General features: G+C 46.8%; 1 protein-coding gene across 7 annotated transcripts in view; it reads right to left on the reverse strand.

Annotated features, from left to right (window-relative positions):
- Window positions 1–18755, reverse strand: part of Kcnma1 (potassium calcium-activated channel subfamily M alpha 1) — a 756236-nt gene that overhangs the window by 221514 nt on the left and 515967 nt on the right. For all 7 annotated transcript variants that reach the window (XM_004624076.2, XM_004624075.2, XM_004624064.2 and 4 more), the window contains exons 7-9: window positions 16546–16621; window positions 14761–14931; window positions 13059–13150 (exon numbers count right to left, since the gene is read on the reverse strand). In XM_004624076.2, the coding sequence (XP_004624133.1) occupies window positions 13059–13150; window positions 14761–14931; window positions 16546–16621 (339 nt within the window). The remainder of the gene's footprint in view (window positions 1–13058; window positions 13151–14760; window positions 14932–16545; window positions 16622–18755) is intronic.

Raw genomic sequence — 18755 nt, forward strand, 5'->3', positions numbered from 1 at the left:
ATTTCTGGGGTGGGGAGAAATCCTTATCAAAAAAGAGAAGAAAAAAATCTTCTTTCAACATAATTGGTACTTTTGCTCAGAAAACAAAAAAAGGGTGAGATTGATTGAAAGCAGACCGCCTTTTTGCCCAAGGAGAGTTATTAGGTACATTATCATGGAAACCTTGAAGAACTCATATTGTTCCAATCTGTCCTGTATCTGATTTTAAGATTTACATCTTCCCCCTTTTGTGCCAATAATCATTTCCCTCCACATTGATTTCCATAGAGTGGAAGCTATCAAGGAGCCCACATATTGAAAGCGTCTGAATGCAGTTAGGATTGATGGATGGGGAGACACTGTCTCTCCGGGCCGGCGTCAGCATTAGAAGATATGCCCCGCCAGCTTGTGTCTGAGGATGCGCTCAGAGCTCGGCAGGAGCCTCAGGATGGATGGCAAATGGGAACATTTATCTTCCAGAAATATCTTCGGGAGTTTTGAAAATCCTAGGGGCAGTAGTTTTGGGGAAGGATATTACTGCAGGAAGAAGAGCAGCAAAATTTATTGTATCCTCAATTACTCAAAAGACGATTGGAAATAGTCTAAGATTGAGACCAAGCAGGCACCCTCCTGGAAGCAGTGATGATTGTGCACCATCCAGGACTCGAAAAGCATCCTAGCCCAAATTATCTCTGTTGGGTTCCATGATGCCTACGCATCTACCAAGTGAGATTTGTACTCTGATAGCACACAATAAATAATTAAGTAGTTTTGGATATGGTGCCAATTTTTCATTTTACAACCAAAAACATCAGAGCCTTAGAGGCGCCAGAGCTAGTACCTGATTCATGAAGTTACCCCAAGGTGGACTTAAATAGGCAATAAGTATAAAGGCCTGGCAAAGGGGCGGGCCCACTCTGACCCTTTTAAGATGGGAGGGGCCTGTGGCCCATCAGTACACAACAGGTATAAAGTACTCTGAGGTCCACCGTATTCTCACCTAATTCTCAAACTCCTGTGTGCTTTCACTCTCTGCTGTCTGTTCAGATAGCCTCTCTGAATCTCATTTTCCTGGACTTACATATGCCCAACATCCCATAAGAAGTAAAAGTGACTCGCTCAGGATGCAGTTCGGGACTTGCTTCTCACTACGGCGAAGATGGGAGGAGAAAGGTTTTAGATAGGTCAGCTTCTGCTCCCTCGGGACAGGCTGAGCCAACTGGAGGTCCTCCTGGGGAGGAGGTGGAGGGGGTATTGGAGGGATTCTCAGCGGTCCAGCGGAATGGTTAGTTTGAGGTTCAGGGTTGGGGTAGTTAGAGATGAACCTTGCTTAAAACATGACAGTATTAGCACTTGGGGGATAGATAAGAGTACTTGTTTAGCATGCATGAAGTTCTGGGTTCAATCCCTAGCACTGCAAAATAAATAAATAAATAAATAAATAAATAAATAAATAAAATCACAGTAGTGCAGACTCCCCACACTCAGGCTGCGTCTGGCCAGCTGGAACAGAGTGTTCAAGACAGCAAGGTTGGGTGATTCAGAAGCTACGAGTCTCCCCGGTCAGGAACACAAAGCCAAAGTTTAATTTCAGTCGTACTTTTTTGGCAAGCCAAGCAGCTGCAAAAGATGCTAAGTCTGGCTTACGGCTTTGTGGCTAATGCAAGAATCCCAAGGATGAAGAGTCTACGCGATCCACAGACAAACGCGTTCTTCCCTTCGGTGTCTCTGGACTAGAATCTTTTCAGCCCCTGGTAATATTTAAGCCTGATTCCTACGAAGCCTGACTGCTTTGTTTCTGAATGTGATCAAAATATGCACATCAGTAACTTTTTGTTACTTTATGTTTATTTTTTATTTTAGGGAAGGGTCTACAGGGTATTCAGGGTCTCACTACTAGATTGGACTCAGAGTGATCCTCCTGTTTTCAGCCTCCCCAATGCTGGGATTACAGGCATGTGCCACTGCACCTGAAGTCCATCACAGGCTCAGCGCGCCCGGGCAGTGGCGCGGCATGTGATACCGGGGATCGAACCCTGGTCTCTGCACTTGCCTAAGCGGGTGCTTAGCCCACTGAGCTATTTTGCCAATGCTAATAACTGTTTTTAATTTGATGAATTGTTGGCTTTTAAAGCACAAAGTGGGGGCCTGCCCCTTAGCTCAGTTCTTTAAGTGGCTGCTTCAACAAAGCAGTCAGGCTCAGGTTGCTGTGGTTCGATCCCCACAACTCAAGCCAGCCAAACCTGCCGTGAAGGCATTCGGAGCAAAAAAAAAGCACAAAGTAGCTGCTGCACAGGGCTTTTCAAATTTCTGGGGAATAAGGCCTTCAGAGATCCACTAAGACAGTGTGTGCTTCATTGAGAATGAAAGTTTACATACTTCAAAATTATCAGGCAGTGGTTCCTAGAGCTCTAAGCCTGCGAAGTGGAATGCATGCGATCACGGCAGGCTCCTGTCATATTTGCAGCAACAGCTTAGTATCGGAATGCCGGGCCAAGGGGTAGTCAAATGCCTGTGCTAATTTGATGGAGAAACTGAGGCCAGCAATTTGGTGCAAAGTGAATATGGCACCAAGGGTAGAACAAGTCCCTTTCTTCGGTGCCTTCTAGAGAGGGAATGGCTAGTGCCATGGAAAGGACCCTGGGTCAGAATCAGGAGGCTGGGTCCAGGCCTGTGTAACCTGCCCCCCCCCCCATGAAATGAAGAGGCTGCACCCACCAGCCCCCATCAGTCCTGTCGCAGGGCTCCCGTTGGCTGCCCCACTCTAGTTCACGCCATCACCCAATTTTGTCTAGATGGCTACACTAGCTTTCTAATTGATTTGCCTGTTTACTCTTCCCACCTCCTTGATCCCTCCCCTACCACCACCACCAAAAACAGTGCAAGGCCAGAAGCAAATCTGACCACAGTCAGAATCCTCCACGAGGGCGCGACAGTCCTCGGGCTCCCTTAGCAGAGCCTTGCTCTAAGAAGACAATGTACAATGCACAACTCTGGGCTGTTTATTTTTAAAGATACTATATCCATTTTTACTGGAACAAGTATAAAGAACTTAAAAAACCCATAGCTATCCTGTCACAATAAATCACACAGAGTAAATTGAAAATCCTATACAGCTTTCTCTGAATACATTGTGCTCACTTTGTCAAAGAGGTAGATGAAATGTGGCATATATTGATCTAGATGTCTCTGTAAAACTATAATATTTATATCAAATACATATGCCAGGCTCTCTTCTGTCTTCCTGCTGAGCCTTCTAATCACGCGTTCCCCATCCCACCTTTCCCCAGTGCCCCCTACCACTAGCAGCTCCCAACACACAGGGAATGAATTGGAAGAAGTACTTGGCAAGGACAGTGGGCAACATTTTATCACGAAGGAAGCGGGATTGTTAGAGATCCAACAGTTCAAGCCCCATGGTGGCCACTATTGAAAGTTCATGAATTCAATTCTAGGTTTAACTTGAATCTTTACGCATCTGCATCTCCAAACTTCTCAAGCACCCAGGCTTAGCATTTCAGGTTACCTAGTGGTGGCATTTGGCAGCTTTTCCTGATTGGGGTCATTGACCCTCGGCCTTTCTTTTTAGGCTCATTACCCCACCACAGAAAACAAAGAAGACTAATCTGACCCCTCTACTCCAGCATCCTTGCTCAATGAGAGTCTGTCACCTGAGGGACCGACATCCCTGTGGGGGACACTGTCACCAATATGCAAAGATTAACTCCAGGCCACACTGATCTGACTCTATCCTGCCCCTAACACTTCCCGGGTTATTCACTGACCAACTGACAGGTTGGCAAAGGTACACTTGGCTTGGAGGCTTTACGCCATGGAACAGAAGACATGTAACAGTGAACTGCGAGAACCACTGGCTGATTTCACTAGCTTCAATCTACTCCCATATTTCAAGTTTGTGGGCAAGTGGGCCATGAAAACAATCACATGAAACAGTTGAGAGGATCATGCCCACAATCCCAAAGGCTGACTACAATTTCCTGTTAAAAGAAAGGAAAAAAAGAAAGAAAAAAAACACCAAGGAAGTTCAGCGATAAGATAATCTCCTACCCGTAGCCCACATCTAGCACTTGCAAATCGCAAAGGAAGGAAATGTATTCTCCCTCCTAGTGAGGAAGAGAATAAAGCAATCATCTTACCCAGCTGTCAACAGAGCTGTTCTGGAAGATACAGGCTGCTTTGCTGTTTCCCTAAATGGAGGCAGAAGGCTCAGCTCCTAACAGCGCAGTGAAGACACCTCTGAAAGTAGGCCTAGAGTCAGACAGCAGACTACTGGTAGACCCAACAGAGACCATTAAGATGTCCTTAGAAGACCAGCATGTTCTGCATAAAGGTGACACATTTTAATATACACAAACAGTAGGGGTCTAAGCCACCCTAGTAGATTTATGTCTGCATCTTCACCACCCCGGATCATAATTAGACTTTCACAATTCCACTTTATCCATAACCACATGTAGTCTGTGAGTCCAAACCTCAATAAATTCTGAGACCTCAGTGTAGGGGACACTGGCTGTTTCTGCCTGTCTAGCATACACTCTGCCTCCTGCCAGTTGTCTTCACTTTCAGTTAGATAGTCTCAGGATCTTTAATCAGGATTCTAGACCTGAGGGAAGCCAATCAGTGCATTAAATCTTGAACGGAGTGACAGTGAATTCACTGTGAGGGCTGAATCATCCTAAAGTCAAAATTCTGTCATGACTGTCCACAAATTTTGGTCTTCAGGATCTCAGAGGGACAGTGCAGTCTCTTTTTCATCTCAGCCTGTGCTTTTCCCCTGTAAAGTCCTCTAATTTTCAAAAGAACAAAAGAAAGCAAGATTCTGCTTACATCAGCAAAAATTGGTCTCTATTGTTTGCAGCCAGGGAGGGTAAGTGGTAGATGTGTTTACCTTGGCTGTAATTTCTCATTTAATCCTCTCAATGATCCAGTGTGCAAGCACTAACAGGACCATTTTGTTCTCTTTCTTTCCTTCCTTCTTTCCTTCTCTTCTCAGGAAGCAGAACTGACCTTCGCAAAGTAAGCAATTCCACAACTGCTGGATTCTCAGAAATGGCGCTGGTCCTTCCTTGGGCTTTCTCCCAACGCTCTCGCCCATCTGCATTTTATTCAACCCATGACATCAGGCTCAGTGGCCCTTGGCCATTTAAAATAAACCATGATACCTCTGACTTGACTTTTTTCTATCCGAAATGGTCCTCTGCTCTTACAAAGACCTGGGGCACCAAGGAGCACTTTCCTCTCTTCTGATCAAGCCAGATTTGCCTGACTCTACCTGATGAAGCTGCATTTGAACAAACAGGCTGAGAGATAGAAGACTAAGTGAGACAGAGGTCAGCCTTTCCCCTTGTGGATGAAGTAGAAGAGCAAGAGGCTGTGTTTCAGCCAAGTAACAGTCCCTGATGTTTCTGGGGAGCTGGTTTTGATTTGCCAGCCCCACCTCTGTCCCTACCACCCCTGGTCAGCCCTGGGTCATGGCCCTAGAGTTCATGCTGCTAGAACTGAGCCTCCTACAGTTACAATCAATTCAGCATATCCTCCCCTTGCTCTCTAGCCGTGCCCAAGCAAAAGCTGCTGGCCACGCACTCTGAAAAGAGTCAGCATGCGTCCAGATGGTCGCAGACACAGGATGGGCCCACTAACAATTTCTCCAGTAGACGGTGCTCCAAGAGCACAGCACCTCTTCCCTTGCTTGTTTTCAGCATGGTATTAGATAAATGACATTATTCAACAATACTCCTTCAAAAGGCTTTGTATGAGATGATTTTGCCCAGCCATGGACTAGCATAAGTGCCCTGCTCATGCGCAAGATAGGCTAGGGCAAAACTAGGGTGTTCAGAAGGTTTAATGTATGCAGGTATTTTTGACCTGCAATAGTTTCACTTTCTTACAGGTTCATCAGGATGTAACCCCATTGCAAATTAAGGACCATCTGAATTTTCATCAGCTACTGCTGCAGAACTCTGGCACCTGTTACAAACACAGGCACTGGGAAGTGTCACAGCTTCAAGGCCCTGCTGAGCCACAATACACTGCAGCAGGACATTCGAGGTTCTGGAAAGGAGTCTTGCTTTTCAGGGCAGCATCAAGTGCATGACTCTCTCACATTTCTCCACACCCTTCTTTCCCTGGGTCCCTAAACAGTTCCAACAGTCACATCCTGCTGGTAGGAGCATTCCCTCTAATGCACTTCCTGCCTTCATGGTGGATTCACACCTTCATGATTTTATGGGACGAAATTCCTGCCAAAGGAACATTTTTCTGGGGTGGGGCTCCTCCATAATTGACTGTGCTTTAGCTGTTCCTGGCTCCTTGGATGATTCTGATTGGCCCAAGTCTCAAGGAGCACATTCCCTTGCTCCTTCTCTTCACCACTGGGTCCAGCACAATGCTGTCATATGGTAGAAGTTACACCAACATGCTGGAATGGGAGTGTTTCTACATCTGTTCTATACCCCAGCCAGTATGTGCCTTTGGGGTATGTGACCAAGGTCATACAAATCTCTCAGAGCTGCTCAGTCAGCTGACTGAAATGCTTCAACATTGCCTTGTTATCGAAGAGGTACAGAAGAGACAGATGAAGATCACTTCTATTGGTGATTGGTACCCATATTTGGAGCAGTCCCCATGGTCCTGGGGGTGGGAGCAGACCACCATCACACAATCCCAGTGCTAGATACGAAGGCTCAATTGTGACAGCAAGAGAATCCGATTTCCACGACTCTCACACTGCACTGGACTCCATAGTATTTTAATAAAAAGAGACATGAGACTTGGCCGGTGAGAAAGTTTCCCAGTTTATTTTCAGAATACGATGACAACTGATGTGGGACGAAGCCTAGATCTGTGATGAGCTGCCTTGCATAGCTCTGGAAAGACTTCCATCGGAATGAATGACAGGGCAGAAAGCAGAAGACATGGAGCGACTTAGTCTCGGATGGCTCTGTTTGTTACTCAGCTTCTCAACTGATCCAGCAAAGATCCACTTGATCAGATGGGAAGGTGAACAGAAACAATCTTCAGGGATTATAATTAGAAAACTCGTAATCAGAACTCTTCTTTAATGGAAGAAAAACTCTTTGAGCACGAAAGTCTAGGGTTGAATATGACTTTTTTAAAAAAGAAAAAGAAAAAAGACGCACAGTTCATCTGCCACCTACATTTCTATTCTTGTTTTCAGAACAATAGCTGGAACATTTTGATAAGTGTGTGGAAGGGAGGAGAGACAGCAAGAACACGGTGGAGGGGGGACTCTTCATTCCATCAGCATTATTGGGAAATTGATTTAATATGCATCCAAGTCTCTTTTAATAGAGCTTCAAGTTTGAAGGGGACTGAAGATGTGGCATGAAAGAATCCAAAGCAGATGCCAAGGAAAAAAGTCCCCACAACCACACCCACCAAGACCCCTCTCATTGGAAAGGAATACTTGGCATATTGCATGATATGATACAGCGTCTCATGACAAGTGCTTTTGGTATCTGTCTCTCAGTACTGAATTTCAGAAGTAGTTAAGGGGTCATTTTCCCAAAGTATTAGGGTAATCTCATTTTTTTTCCATCCCCTGAAAGTTTAATGCTAATCAAAGCAGAATGCCTAATCAGACCAAGATGGTCTGTCAACTTGAATTATCTATTTGTCTTCCTATTTACTGTATCTGTCTGTCTACAGTTCTTCGTATCTTTGTGAAGATCAGTTATTGAGCCCCATGTTTCCTTCTGACTCCAATCGCTACCAGATGATCCTTCTCGGTGATATGTTGATGATTTGCTAATTTATGGCTTTTAGAATCTAGGAATCTGAAGACATGGGCGGGAGAGGTCACGTGGGCCCTGAGACCAGAGAGCTGAATGGCTGTCTTGACGAGGGATCAAAGATTGTGTAAAATGCAAAGCTTCAGTCACATTTCAACTAGAGCCATGTCTATGGTAGAGAAATCGTAAATGACATCTCAGAAGAAACATCCCCCTCTCTGGAGTGCTCTGCCCCTCCTTGTATCTCTAGGGTAAGTAAGAGTGAGTATTGTCCAAGGTGCACACAAACAGGAAAACAAAGAGAAAGCCGGCCTGTGGGCTCGGCCCAAGTCAACACCACATGAATCACAATGAATCCTGCGCCCAAGTGCCACAGGCAGAGGCTTCCCAGCAAAAGCAAAGAAGGGTGAGGCGCTGGGTGAGCACTCACACCACTGGGAACCAGGAGTGTTTAATTAAATAAGCTCTGAGGTTGACTCTCCCAGACACTGAGGTGGCCAAACAGTAAAAATGTAGCCCAAGAGCAAAAGTTGTGGCGCATCTGGAAGTCTGGATGGGTGTGCAGAAACCCAGCTGTCCCTAGTGCCTGGCAAACAATAAACACGAGTGAAGGGCTGATCACAAAGCTAGAACTCATGTTAAGTGTCGCTGAGGTGGGGCAGACCATAGTGGGGTGCACTATAGGAGTCGTTTGTTAGGAAATAATCCATGTTCTGACACCGCAGAACCTTCATAACTCTAAATCCTTTAAAATTGGTCTTAGAACCATGGTGGGCAGAGTCTGAAGACAGGGGAGAACCCTGATCAGAGACAGCCAGGCAGAAAACAGTACAGAGAGCAAGGGCTCAGCGAAGAAGACAGGACATAAGTGATAGGAGTGGCGTCTTTCTGAAGAGAGGAAAGATCTGGATGAAAGGGGACCCAATAATTGAGAGAGAGAGAGAGAGAGAGAGAGAGAGAGAGAGAGAGAGACAGAGACAGAGACAGAGACAGAGACAGAGAGACAGAGACATAAACACAAACAGAAACCAAAACCGAAACCAAGAGGGAGAGCATATACAGAAGGCCCTCTCCTTGCAGGTCAGGCAAGCTAGAGCCAAAGAAGAAGACGTATGCCCCTCATACCCGCATTCTCAGGCCAGAGCTCCAGGACCATCCAAATGCCCAAGTTTGATGCTATTCATGTGCTTTACATAAAATCGTGCAGTACTTCCAAGGCACCTGCATGCAGCATTTGGGCTTGGGGTAAGGGGCAGTCCTGAACTGGAGCAAGAGATGGGTTGGTCTGTAATAAGGTTTCTCCAAGCCAGAATGAAGCGGTGACATTCTGGTCCTGGGGACCTTTATTCTGTCTTCATCTCCTTCTCTCTTCTGTTCTCTTCTGCCTACTGCTTATCTTTCATTGGTCATTATTTTCTGTGTGTTTCCTCAGCACCTGGATATCAAAGTACAATACAGCAATCCAAGCCCAACCCATCTGTCTGTCCCAAACACCTGGTCTAGGTCAGCCTTAATCGGAGGCCACTGATGCCCTATCATGGGAAGCACAAGGGCTGGATGGCTCCCCAGCTGGCTGCCTCTAACCAGGGGCTTACAGCACATGGAAGCCTCTCTGTGGCCAATTATTTTCCATGGCCCTTGGCCATGTGACCTCGGACCATGATCTTGTCAGTTCTTATAAACTAACCAGGAGTGGCACAAATCCTGCTCAGAAACAGAACCTCTGGAGGGACGAGGGGACTGGAAGGGGCTATGGGAGGAAGGAGCAGGAGCTGGGGACCCAAAGGCCATGGGAGCCTCACTGCCTGCTCCCTCTCCCCCAGTTCCCCACCTCTGGGCAGCTTTGACTTTAAAGGAAGGGAAAGAAAGGGAGGCCGGCCATAGCTGTGGGAGCAGGCTGGTCTGCAGGTGGGCTTCTCTTCTTAATAAAACTTAGGATCTCAGCCTAAGAACTTAACTGTCTCCAATACGATCAACTTAGAGAAATGGTTTGCTTCCACCATTCCGTTGACCCCTTAACATCCAAGTGCCTATTCTTACGAGCCTTAATATGCAACAGTAAGAAAAGTGTGAGAACAGCCAGGACGCACACACACGTGCATGCACACACACGTGTATCCGCACCCACTGCTGGCTATGGAAGTCCTGTAAGAAGTGATAAAAACCTAGGGGCAAGGCGTGGTGTGGGATGGGTGGTAGGATGTCTTAGGAATGCTGTGCACAATATTTACAGTATGCCAGACACTGTGATTACAACCGGAAATGAAGGGCCAAGGAAATTTTCATATCTTCCAATATCCTGAATTTTTGAGTATTGTATAAATAAAACCTTGAGCTTCTCTGCCTAACATTTTTTTTTTAACTTTCACATTGAACGATCCTTGAATTTCAAAACTTTTGTGTGTCTGTAGTTTGGGATCCTGAGTTACCCTGAGATTCCTGATAAGTTAATAGATTGTCAGAAAGGTTACTGCTGAGTAAAATACACACTTGCAAACACACCCCTGAACGCTGTGTATGTTCTCATTATCTTCTGGGCATTCACTTGATCCATTCTGGGGCTCGAGTGTACGGATATTTGTCCCCAAGTTGAACATATATTTCTGCCTACACAAAAACTGGGAATGCTGCGTGCTATTTTAAGAGCCTGAACTCTTTAACTTTCAACAAAGTTTAGCTGCTTTCCTTTTGCAAATGCATTTAATTTTATCTGGAAACTTTCTGACGTTAGAAATAGAACAACTGTAGTTTCTCATTATGTTGGCTGCCAGAATCCAGGCTTGGTTGCTCAACTAAAGACCTTATATTGCTAATTACTACCACATGCCCAGATCCCCAGCGAAAGAAAACTTATTGATTCTGACAGTCCATTCTCTCAACACTGAATTCCAAATGAAAACTCAAATTTTGGCCAAACATAACATTTCATCAATCTTGTTCTACTGACTGGAAAAACAACATCAAACAAAGGGTGTTAATGGCTCTTTATTACCAATCCTTTCCCAAGCTTATATTTCTGATGAAAGATCTAAGTGACCAAAGGGCTTCTTTAAACTACTTAGTAATTAGCTTTTGAACCAGGAAACAATGCGTAAAGTAAAGTGAACGGTCCCGGTGTGGATCACAGGGCTGACTTTCTGTCCGCAGGGTCGGGGGACATTGGAGACCCAAAGAGAACATTAAAAACAAAGTACGTTTTCATGAAGGAGGAAGAAAAAAAGACGGTGCACAAGAAACCAGGCTAAAAGTGGTGATAAAAGATTACAGAGCCAGAACAACACTGCAGGAAGTCTGTGATTTGCAGCTATCAGCAGGTGGGGTTCGAGTGGGGGGCAGTGGCCCCAGGGCCACCCATCAACAAAATCTGCCAGCCACCAGCCCACCCACACTGGAGCAGGAACGCCATTTTTTTGGGGCGGGGGGGAGGTGAAATTCAGCCTGAAATAAGAGGCAAGAAATATTTTCAACATAGGCTGCAGACTAATTGATTTTGTTGACTTCTTCAGAGGCAGTGGGAAGGAGCTGCCAGCTGAGGGAGCAGGATGGGGAGGCCAGAAAGAGACCCTGGGCCCCTGCAGTAGGGTCTCTGGGAGGGCAACCCACCCACATCTTATGGGCAGAGCGAGTCGAGCAGCCGTTTTCCTCTTGGCATGGGCTGAAGGACCAAGAGGAATGTCCGGACGTATTTGGCCTTTTGGATCCTGCCAGTGGCCCAGAAATCAGAACAGCTTGGTTCCAACCTCATCCAGGGCTGTTAAGATAATGGGCAGGGGAGGGGCCCATTAGCAGGAAGATAGAAGGACGGGCACTACCTCCACGGAAGAGCCGCCAACTGGCCTCTTCTCTCTCACCCGCTGTCCTCTGGGCCTTCTATCGGAAACTGGTGTCCTGCGGCTAGTTCAAGAAAATGAGCCCTTTATTCCATCTCCTCATTTTCTGGACAGGGGCTTGGCCACCTGAGCTCAGGAGGCCTTGGAATGGTGGACCAGAGGGGCGGGAGAGTCCACCCCTCCCGGCACGGCCACCTGTCCAGACAGGAGGAGATGGCAATGGGGGGAAATACGGTGTTACCAGCTGGGTTTTTTAAATTTTTCTCAGAAATACAAAATAAGCTCATCCCTTAAAGATAAATGAAGAGAAGCATATCTGAACAGCACCATGACCAGGAAGGAACACGAACTGTGGTGATTTTGCAAATGTTGACCTGGCTGGCAGGGTGGTAGTGACTGGGGCATGGGCAGGTGCCCACTGTTGGAGCTTTGCAGTAAGAGACACACATTTGACTCCACAGAAATGAGACCTCGAAAATATCAAACAAACCTGAACACCACCCTCCCCAAAACCTTTCAAATTAAGTACAAGAAAGTCAGATCCTGCCAGTCCCACCTCCCTCCAGTATCATCTCTTGAAACCCTGCTCTGACAGAGGACGGGTAAGGGAAGGCCCTGCGCGTGAGTAAAGGTAGGACTTCCACTTGATGCTGGCCTGCACATCGCTACCGATACTGATCAAGTGAGCGCAGAGCGAACTCGTTTCCAGGAAGAAAGCGTTCATGTTTGGGAAGCCACATGAAAGACCCTCCCATGAGAAGGCATTGGCGATATCCCGACACGCTAAACACTGTGTGTCCCAGCCAGAAGGGATCTCAACCAAGTAATGAGGCCCTAAGCGGTGTGATCTGGAGCGAAACTCCTTTCTGTAGCGAACGGGTCCCAGATGCCCACCAGGCCTGTACAGTAAGCAGGACTACCTGGACCTCCTTGCTAGGTTGGCCTGCTACTACTGGTGCACAAAATCCATCATAGGATGACCGCACTGTACTTAGAGGGACCCAACCAGTGGATGTCAAGACTGAATGAACTCGGGTCCTGTGTCAAAGGTCGCAGGGAAAATACGGGCCCAGTTATATAGGCAGCTCTTGGAAATTAAATCCTTGAGGTCACTTGGGCACTGCACATAGCAGCAAAACCTAAGGATCCAGGCTGAGGTGACAACTTTCTGGGGTCCCTCTGACATCACACCCACCCAGGTGGGGTTGGGGAGCAGGAGTCAATGTCACCGCCCCAGGGACTTTTGAAAGTCACTCAAGCACATCTTGTCTGGCACAACTGACTTACTTTCTGCCTCCATGTTTGTTAAAAGTCCCGCCGAATTTATTCCGATTCAGGATGAGAGCCGCAATTTCGGGCACGTAGCGGGCAAACATTGCCTACATGCATGAGACAAAGAAACAAGAGCCAAAAACAAAATGGCATGCAGAGAGGATTCTACCACAGCGGGGGCAGCAAAGCCTCTGGGTATACTTACTTTCTTCCACTAACCGCACTATAGGAGCCCCCGTATTTCTTGCGGTTTCCTATTAACTCTATGATTTCAGGGACGTAGCTGGCAAACATGGCCTGAGAAAAAGAGGGGAGACAGAAGAGAGACTAAAAAGACAGGCCCAAGAAAGGGGGTGACCTTTTAGAAGGGAGACTAAGATCTGAAAGCACAAAAGGATTCGGCCTGTGAAGGTGTCTATTAATATGCTGGACTATTAAAAAGTAAAAGGACAAAAAGGGGCGAGTTCCTGAAGACACACGGGACAAAACACACATTAGCCAACCAGAACCACTGGGGGCAAAATAGAAAAGAAAAAACAACACAGTGGAGAAAAAGAAAAAAAAAAAAAAAAAAAAAAAAAGGAGACAGGAATAAATAAGCTGGCATCTAGTTCTTCTGCCTAAAGAAAAATAGGCAAAAAAAAAAAAAGTTGTGTGCACGTGAAAGATACCACACACACAGAGAGACATATACACACTCGCACGCACATGCACACACACCTGCATTTTTGTGCAAAAACTTTTCCCTCTAGTTAAAATTAAGAAAACCAGTACCTCTATGAGGGACTAGAGACAATACACAGTGAAAGATTTTAAAAATAAACATTTAAAAAAAATCACTAAAAACCATGAAAGGTAAATGCGGGAGATCACACAAAAGGAAAGGACAGAGAGGAAAAACACAAATCTGCCATGTTTTGTCCAACAAACATCGTTCTGTGGCTGGATGCACGGGGTCTCCTGAGCTCTGGGGGCCTGGAAGTCTCCAGAAAGGAAGTGCTCCCACTGGGGCACACGCAGTGTGTAGGCACATTCTTTGAAATGCAGACAGCCTCTGCCTGCAGAGCAGCGTGGCGTGTACGCACCCCTTCGTGTAAACGTGTGTGTGCACTGTCTGCACACAAAGGCTGTGTGCACATCAGGACTTCACTCACTTACCTTAACAAAAATTAAACTTCAAATGAACTACTTTGAACCCTCAGTGGGTTGCCAGAAATCCCTTTGAATTAATCATAGCGGATGATTTAGAGCTGCAGAAGCAGCTCTGAATCAGTCAAGCAAATAGTGCAACTTTTTGGCCTATACCAGGGGAGGAGAAAGCTCCTGCATGGTACTGCAGAGCAGAAAGGTGTGGGCAAGGCCCTGCTCTGCTCCTGCTGAGGAGCTCTTGGACAGGACCAAGCGTCACCCTCCTCTGACGTCGGGGCTCCTCTCCTCAGGGCAGGCACCAGCCACAGTGTTTGTTGGAAGTCTGAGGGGTGGAGGGCTTCAAGGGAAAGCGAGCTCTGGGAAACCGCAAACTGTCTGTGGAATACTAACACCTACCAGGGTCAGGGGACGGCAGCTGTCCTTGTAGAATGTCAGACGCTGAATTGCATTACTAAGGGACAAGGGCTTTCGGTTACTCACAGCACCCCTTTCATAAGATAGTCAGGCTGGCTACCTGCTAACTGGCTGACCCTAACAAGGGCAATATACCTGGATCTACAGAACAAGCATGACGCACCAAAGAAATGGACAAAGACGTCGCTGTCATGTTCTGGTTTACTTAGCCTGACTGCAAACCTAAGGCAGTCACTTGCTGTTAGGGCAGACACATGGAATATAAAACTTCAAAGCCTTAAGGAAGTGGATCATAGAAAATGTTAAAGACCATAAAAGTGAACATGAAAATAAAGGGATTTTACCAGTCCCCCGAGGATGAAGAAGACCATGAAGAGGCGTCCGAGTGTGGTTTTTGCATAAACATCCCCGTAACCCACAGTGGACATGGTGACCATGAGCAGGTAGACACATTCCCAGTACGTAAGGGCCTGGTTGTTTTGGAAATTTTCCCATGGGTCCCCTGAATTCTCCACCTAGAGCAACAGGGGAGGGGAGGAAAAAAAAAGAGAAACCATCACCTCTGGATAGAGACACAGCCTCCCCAGCGAGCCAGAAAGCCGGGGGCTCTAAGGCTGCTTGCTGGGGCTTGTGCTTCCATCACAAGATCTAGGGCGCCCCGGGCTGCTTCTGTGCCCCACAGCTCGGAGTCCCTGGACAGGTGCAGAGGAAATGAGCGGTGGCAACAGGAAATGCCCTCCTGGTGGACTGGGGCAGAGAGGAGAAGGAACAAGGACAGAGCAGGCACTGCCTCTGGAGCTGTCCCACAGTTTTCTCTTGGAAGAAAGAGCCGGAAATCCCTTTCCTGACCTCGTCCTGTGGGTCGTGCTATAGTCCAGGAGCCTGGCTATCCATCGTATGCACAGAGGTCCCCTGTGCGCCGCTGTGACCAAATGCCTGGTGGGTCTGCTCCTGCAGGGCCTCTGCACCTGCCCCTGCTCGGCCCTCCCTTGCAGAGGGACCAGCACCATTCTAATCCTCGGCCCGCAGGTATAGCTCCTCCAGGAGAGCATGTTCTAGCCCTTTCCACAGTGCAAAGAGCCGATCCCTGGGGTCCCTACTGGGCCTTCAGGGACAATCCACCCTGGGCCCTAGCTCTGCCTCTGCAGAATGTGCCCAGGATGTGGCTTTCCAAGCACCCTTTCCACGGAGAGTTCCTGGTGAAACAGAGGGTCCTTCACGGAGTGGTGAAGTGGGGTTCACAGCGGTCTCCTCCACAGTTATGCTTTGAACACTCAGTGCATGGTTACTGAGCTAAGCTGAGAAGAGTGGCCGAGAATGTCATAAAGGCTCAGGGAGGTCCCCTCAGATGCAGGGACTGCAGCACCTTTGTCTCCCATCCGAGGCTGGTCTTCCTTCTTGTGACAATCCCAGAAGTCCCAAGTGGGGTAAGAAGGAAGCCCCCTTTAACTCGTTATGCAAATACAGGCTGCACAAAGCAGGGTCACCTTTATTCAGTCACAGAGTTCCACGAAAGCCTCTTTCCAATGGCCTGTCTTTGAAAGAAATACGCTTCCAACAATAGCTACGCGCTCTAAAAGCAGGGTAAAAAATTAATCTGTCTTGGAGAGGTGAGAAGAACTTGAGTTACTAATAGAAGGCTTTCAAAGAGTCATTAATACAAAAGAATTAACATTTTTGAAGTACGAAATAACTTGACAAGTAACCAGGCGAAAGAACCAAAGGCAGCTTTTTGGAAGGGGCGGGAGGAGAAACCGAGGAATCTGGATTTGCTGTTTACAGAGAGGTGGGTCAAACTTGCAACCTCAGCCACGACCTTTTCTGGCCGTTTGCTGTGGAAGCACTGCCATCGTGTGGTTGTCTGGGGTTACTGCAGGCAGGATGAAAAATCTACAAAAGTCCGGCGGCAGTACACAGGTTACAGCAGCAGCCTTACTCACCATTTGGAAACAGTTTAGAATAAAAGTGCTGGAAACCCAGACAGTTGTGGGGTTGCTTGCCTCCTTTCCTGTCTACAAGTACACTGAAGTTTCTCTGCAGCGAGAGAAATTTCGCGTAGTAAAAGGGCTCCACCAGGCGCTTGCTTGCTCCAGGCCCGCTGGAGCTGAGGGTCTCCGCAAGATACTCACCAAGTGAATGAAGCCGGCGGCCGTCAGCCACGTGCTGATGAATATGGAGAGCAGATTGACCAGCTTGATGGAATTACTGTGCAAAACACAACGAGCAAAAGCCGCCAGTTACAAAAGGGGAGCCACCTGCCCGCAGAACAGCGCCCCCTGGGGGTACGACGCGGCCTCGAGGAAGCACTGCCCCGACCGCGGTTCAATTTCCCACGCAGCAAGGCCGCAGCGCAGCTGCAGGAAAACTTACTAGGGCTGGGCATTGTTAAAACTTACGCACGCACGCACGCACGCACGGACACACACACACGCATGCACGCACGCACGCACGGACGCACAAGACTTTTATTTGGAAAACTTCGAATCTACAGAGAAATGCGAAGAACAGTCTAACAAACCCCTCTATGTTAACCAATTACAACACTTTTCTTAATTGAGTTAACTTGGCCAGCGATGACATTTTGCCGCATCTCCTTTGTAGGAGAAAACGCTCCTATGTAGCGTTTTCTCTGTTCCGTTCCTTCTTTTATTTTAAATATATATGTAGTTTTTAGTCTTTTTTTTATCTTTTGCCAGGACATTTACACTTAAGTGTACACCATACCACCTCACAACAGGTGGGATGGTGTCTATGACTTAAGTGTAAATGTTCTGGCAAAAGATAAAAAAATATAAAATAAAAGAAGGAACAGAAACCTCTAAATATTCCCACATCCAACTGCTAAGACAAGCATGGGGCGAAGCAATCGCAACGCCACTGTCACACCTGAGGAGATTAGCGTCAATTCAATAACGTCATCTTATATACGCTCCTCCTCGCGTGAAGGTGTCCATTTGCCCTGAAATCAGTTACGTCTGCCCTGCAGACCCAGGAATCCTTCAGGCTTCACCACTGTATCTAGCTGTTATAGGGCTTTACTCTAGGGCAGATGGCATTTTCTGTGTAGGGGCAGTTAGTGGATATTTTAGGCTTTGAAGCCATAAGAATCTATGTTGCAACTACCGAATTTTGCTCCTGTAATTCAAAAGCAGCTGCGGACAAAGTGGGTGCGTCTGTGTTACAGTAAAACCTAACAAAAATAAGCATTGGCTTGGCACACTGGTGTCTGTGATCCCAGCACTCTAGGAAGCTGAAGCAGGAGGATCTCAAATTTGAGTCCAGCCCCAGCAGCTCAGTGAGTGAAACACTGTCTCAAAAATGAAATGGGTTAGGATGTACCTCAGGACCAAAGTCCTGGGTTCACAGTACCACAAAAAGCAAACAGTGGTCGGAATTAGTCCATGAGTTACCATTAGTACACCCCGTGTTCACCTCTTTTCATCTCTATTCAACACGTCTTTTCCTTTCTTTCTTTGTTTAGGATGACTTTTAATTTCATGGAAATGTAGGCTATCACATAGAATTCAGCACCTTTTACCTCAGCTTCTCATTGAAGCTGAGAGATAATATTCACATCACCTTTCCACTCTCTGAAACAAACCGGCCAGCCCAGAGGCCTCCTCGCTGGCCTCCCTAATCCCCTTTACAAACACAGTGCTTTTACAGCTCAGCATATTAATGTGGCTTTACTTTTTATATCTAGTGTTTATATTTTTCTGCTGGATGGTTAAGACCATGGTAAAGCAGGACCTATGCAACAAGAGTTGTAGCTTTTGGGTCTGATAAGATCAGTGAAATCCCCTCAGGATTTATCCTGAGATCCTGTACTCAGATTGTAGATCCTTGGTCAGTGTCAGCCATGTGGATGAGTCACGGCCATTGCTTGGCCAATGTGCTCTCTGTGAAAGCCTGAGAGGATGTTTTCTTTCCATGTGACTCTCCTTAGGCACACTCTACATCACCGATCACTTTCGTCTGTGGCCCCATAATCTCCTTGATCAGAAAATTTGGGACACCACTGAGTTACAGGATGTTACAGTACAGGTTCACTTATGTCCTGAGTCCTCACTCACCTTGAAAGGCTAAGGCCAAAATGTTGGCTATTCTTGTAGCCCTTCTTTTTCTCTAATTTTTGGTCTGCAAAATTAAGTTGTTAACCCTCCAGCTCAAGTCAACAACTTCTGACACTGCCAATCCTACGGATAACACACTACTATTATGGACTACTGGACTATATTGGATTATTTTGCTGAATTCACACACCTACAATATTTAAATGGCAATGGAATACCCATCTCTGACAAAACTAAACAAAAAAGGGGGATATAAATGAAGGACC

Source organism: Octodon degus, unplaced genomic scaffold (genome assembly GCF_000260255.1).
Source record: "Octodon degus isolate 3935 unplaced genomic scaffold, OctDeg1.0 scaffold00005, whole genome shotgun sequence".
NCBI classification, from domain to species: domain Eukaryota; kingdom Metazoa; phylum Chordata; class Mammalia; order Rodentia; family Octodontidae; genus Octodon; species Octodon degus.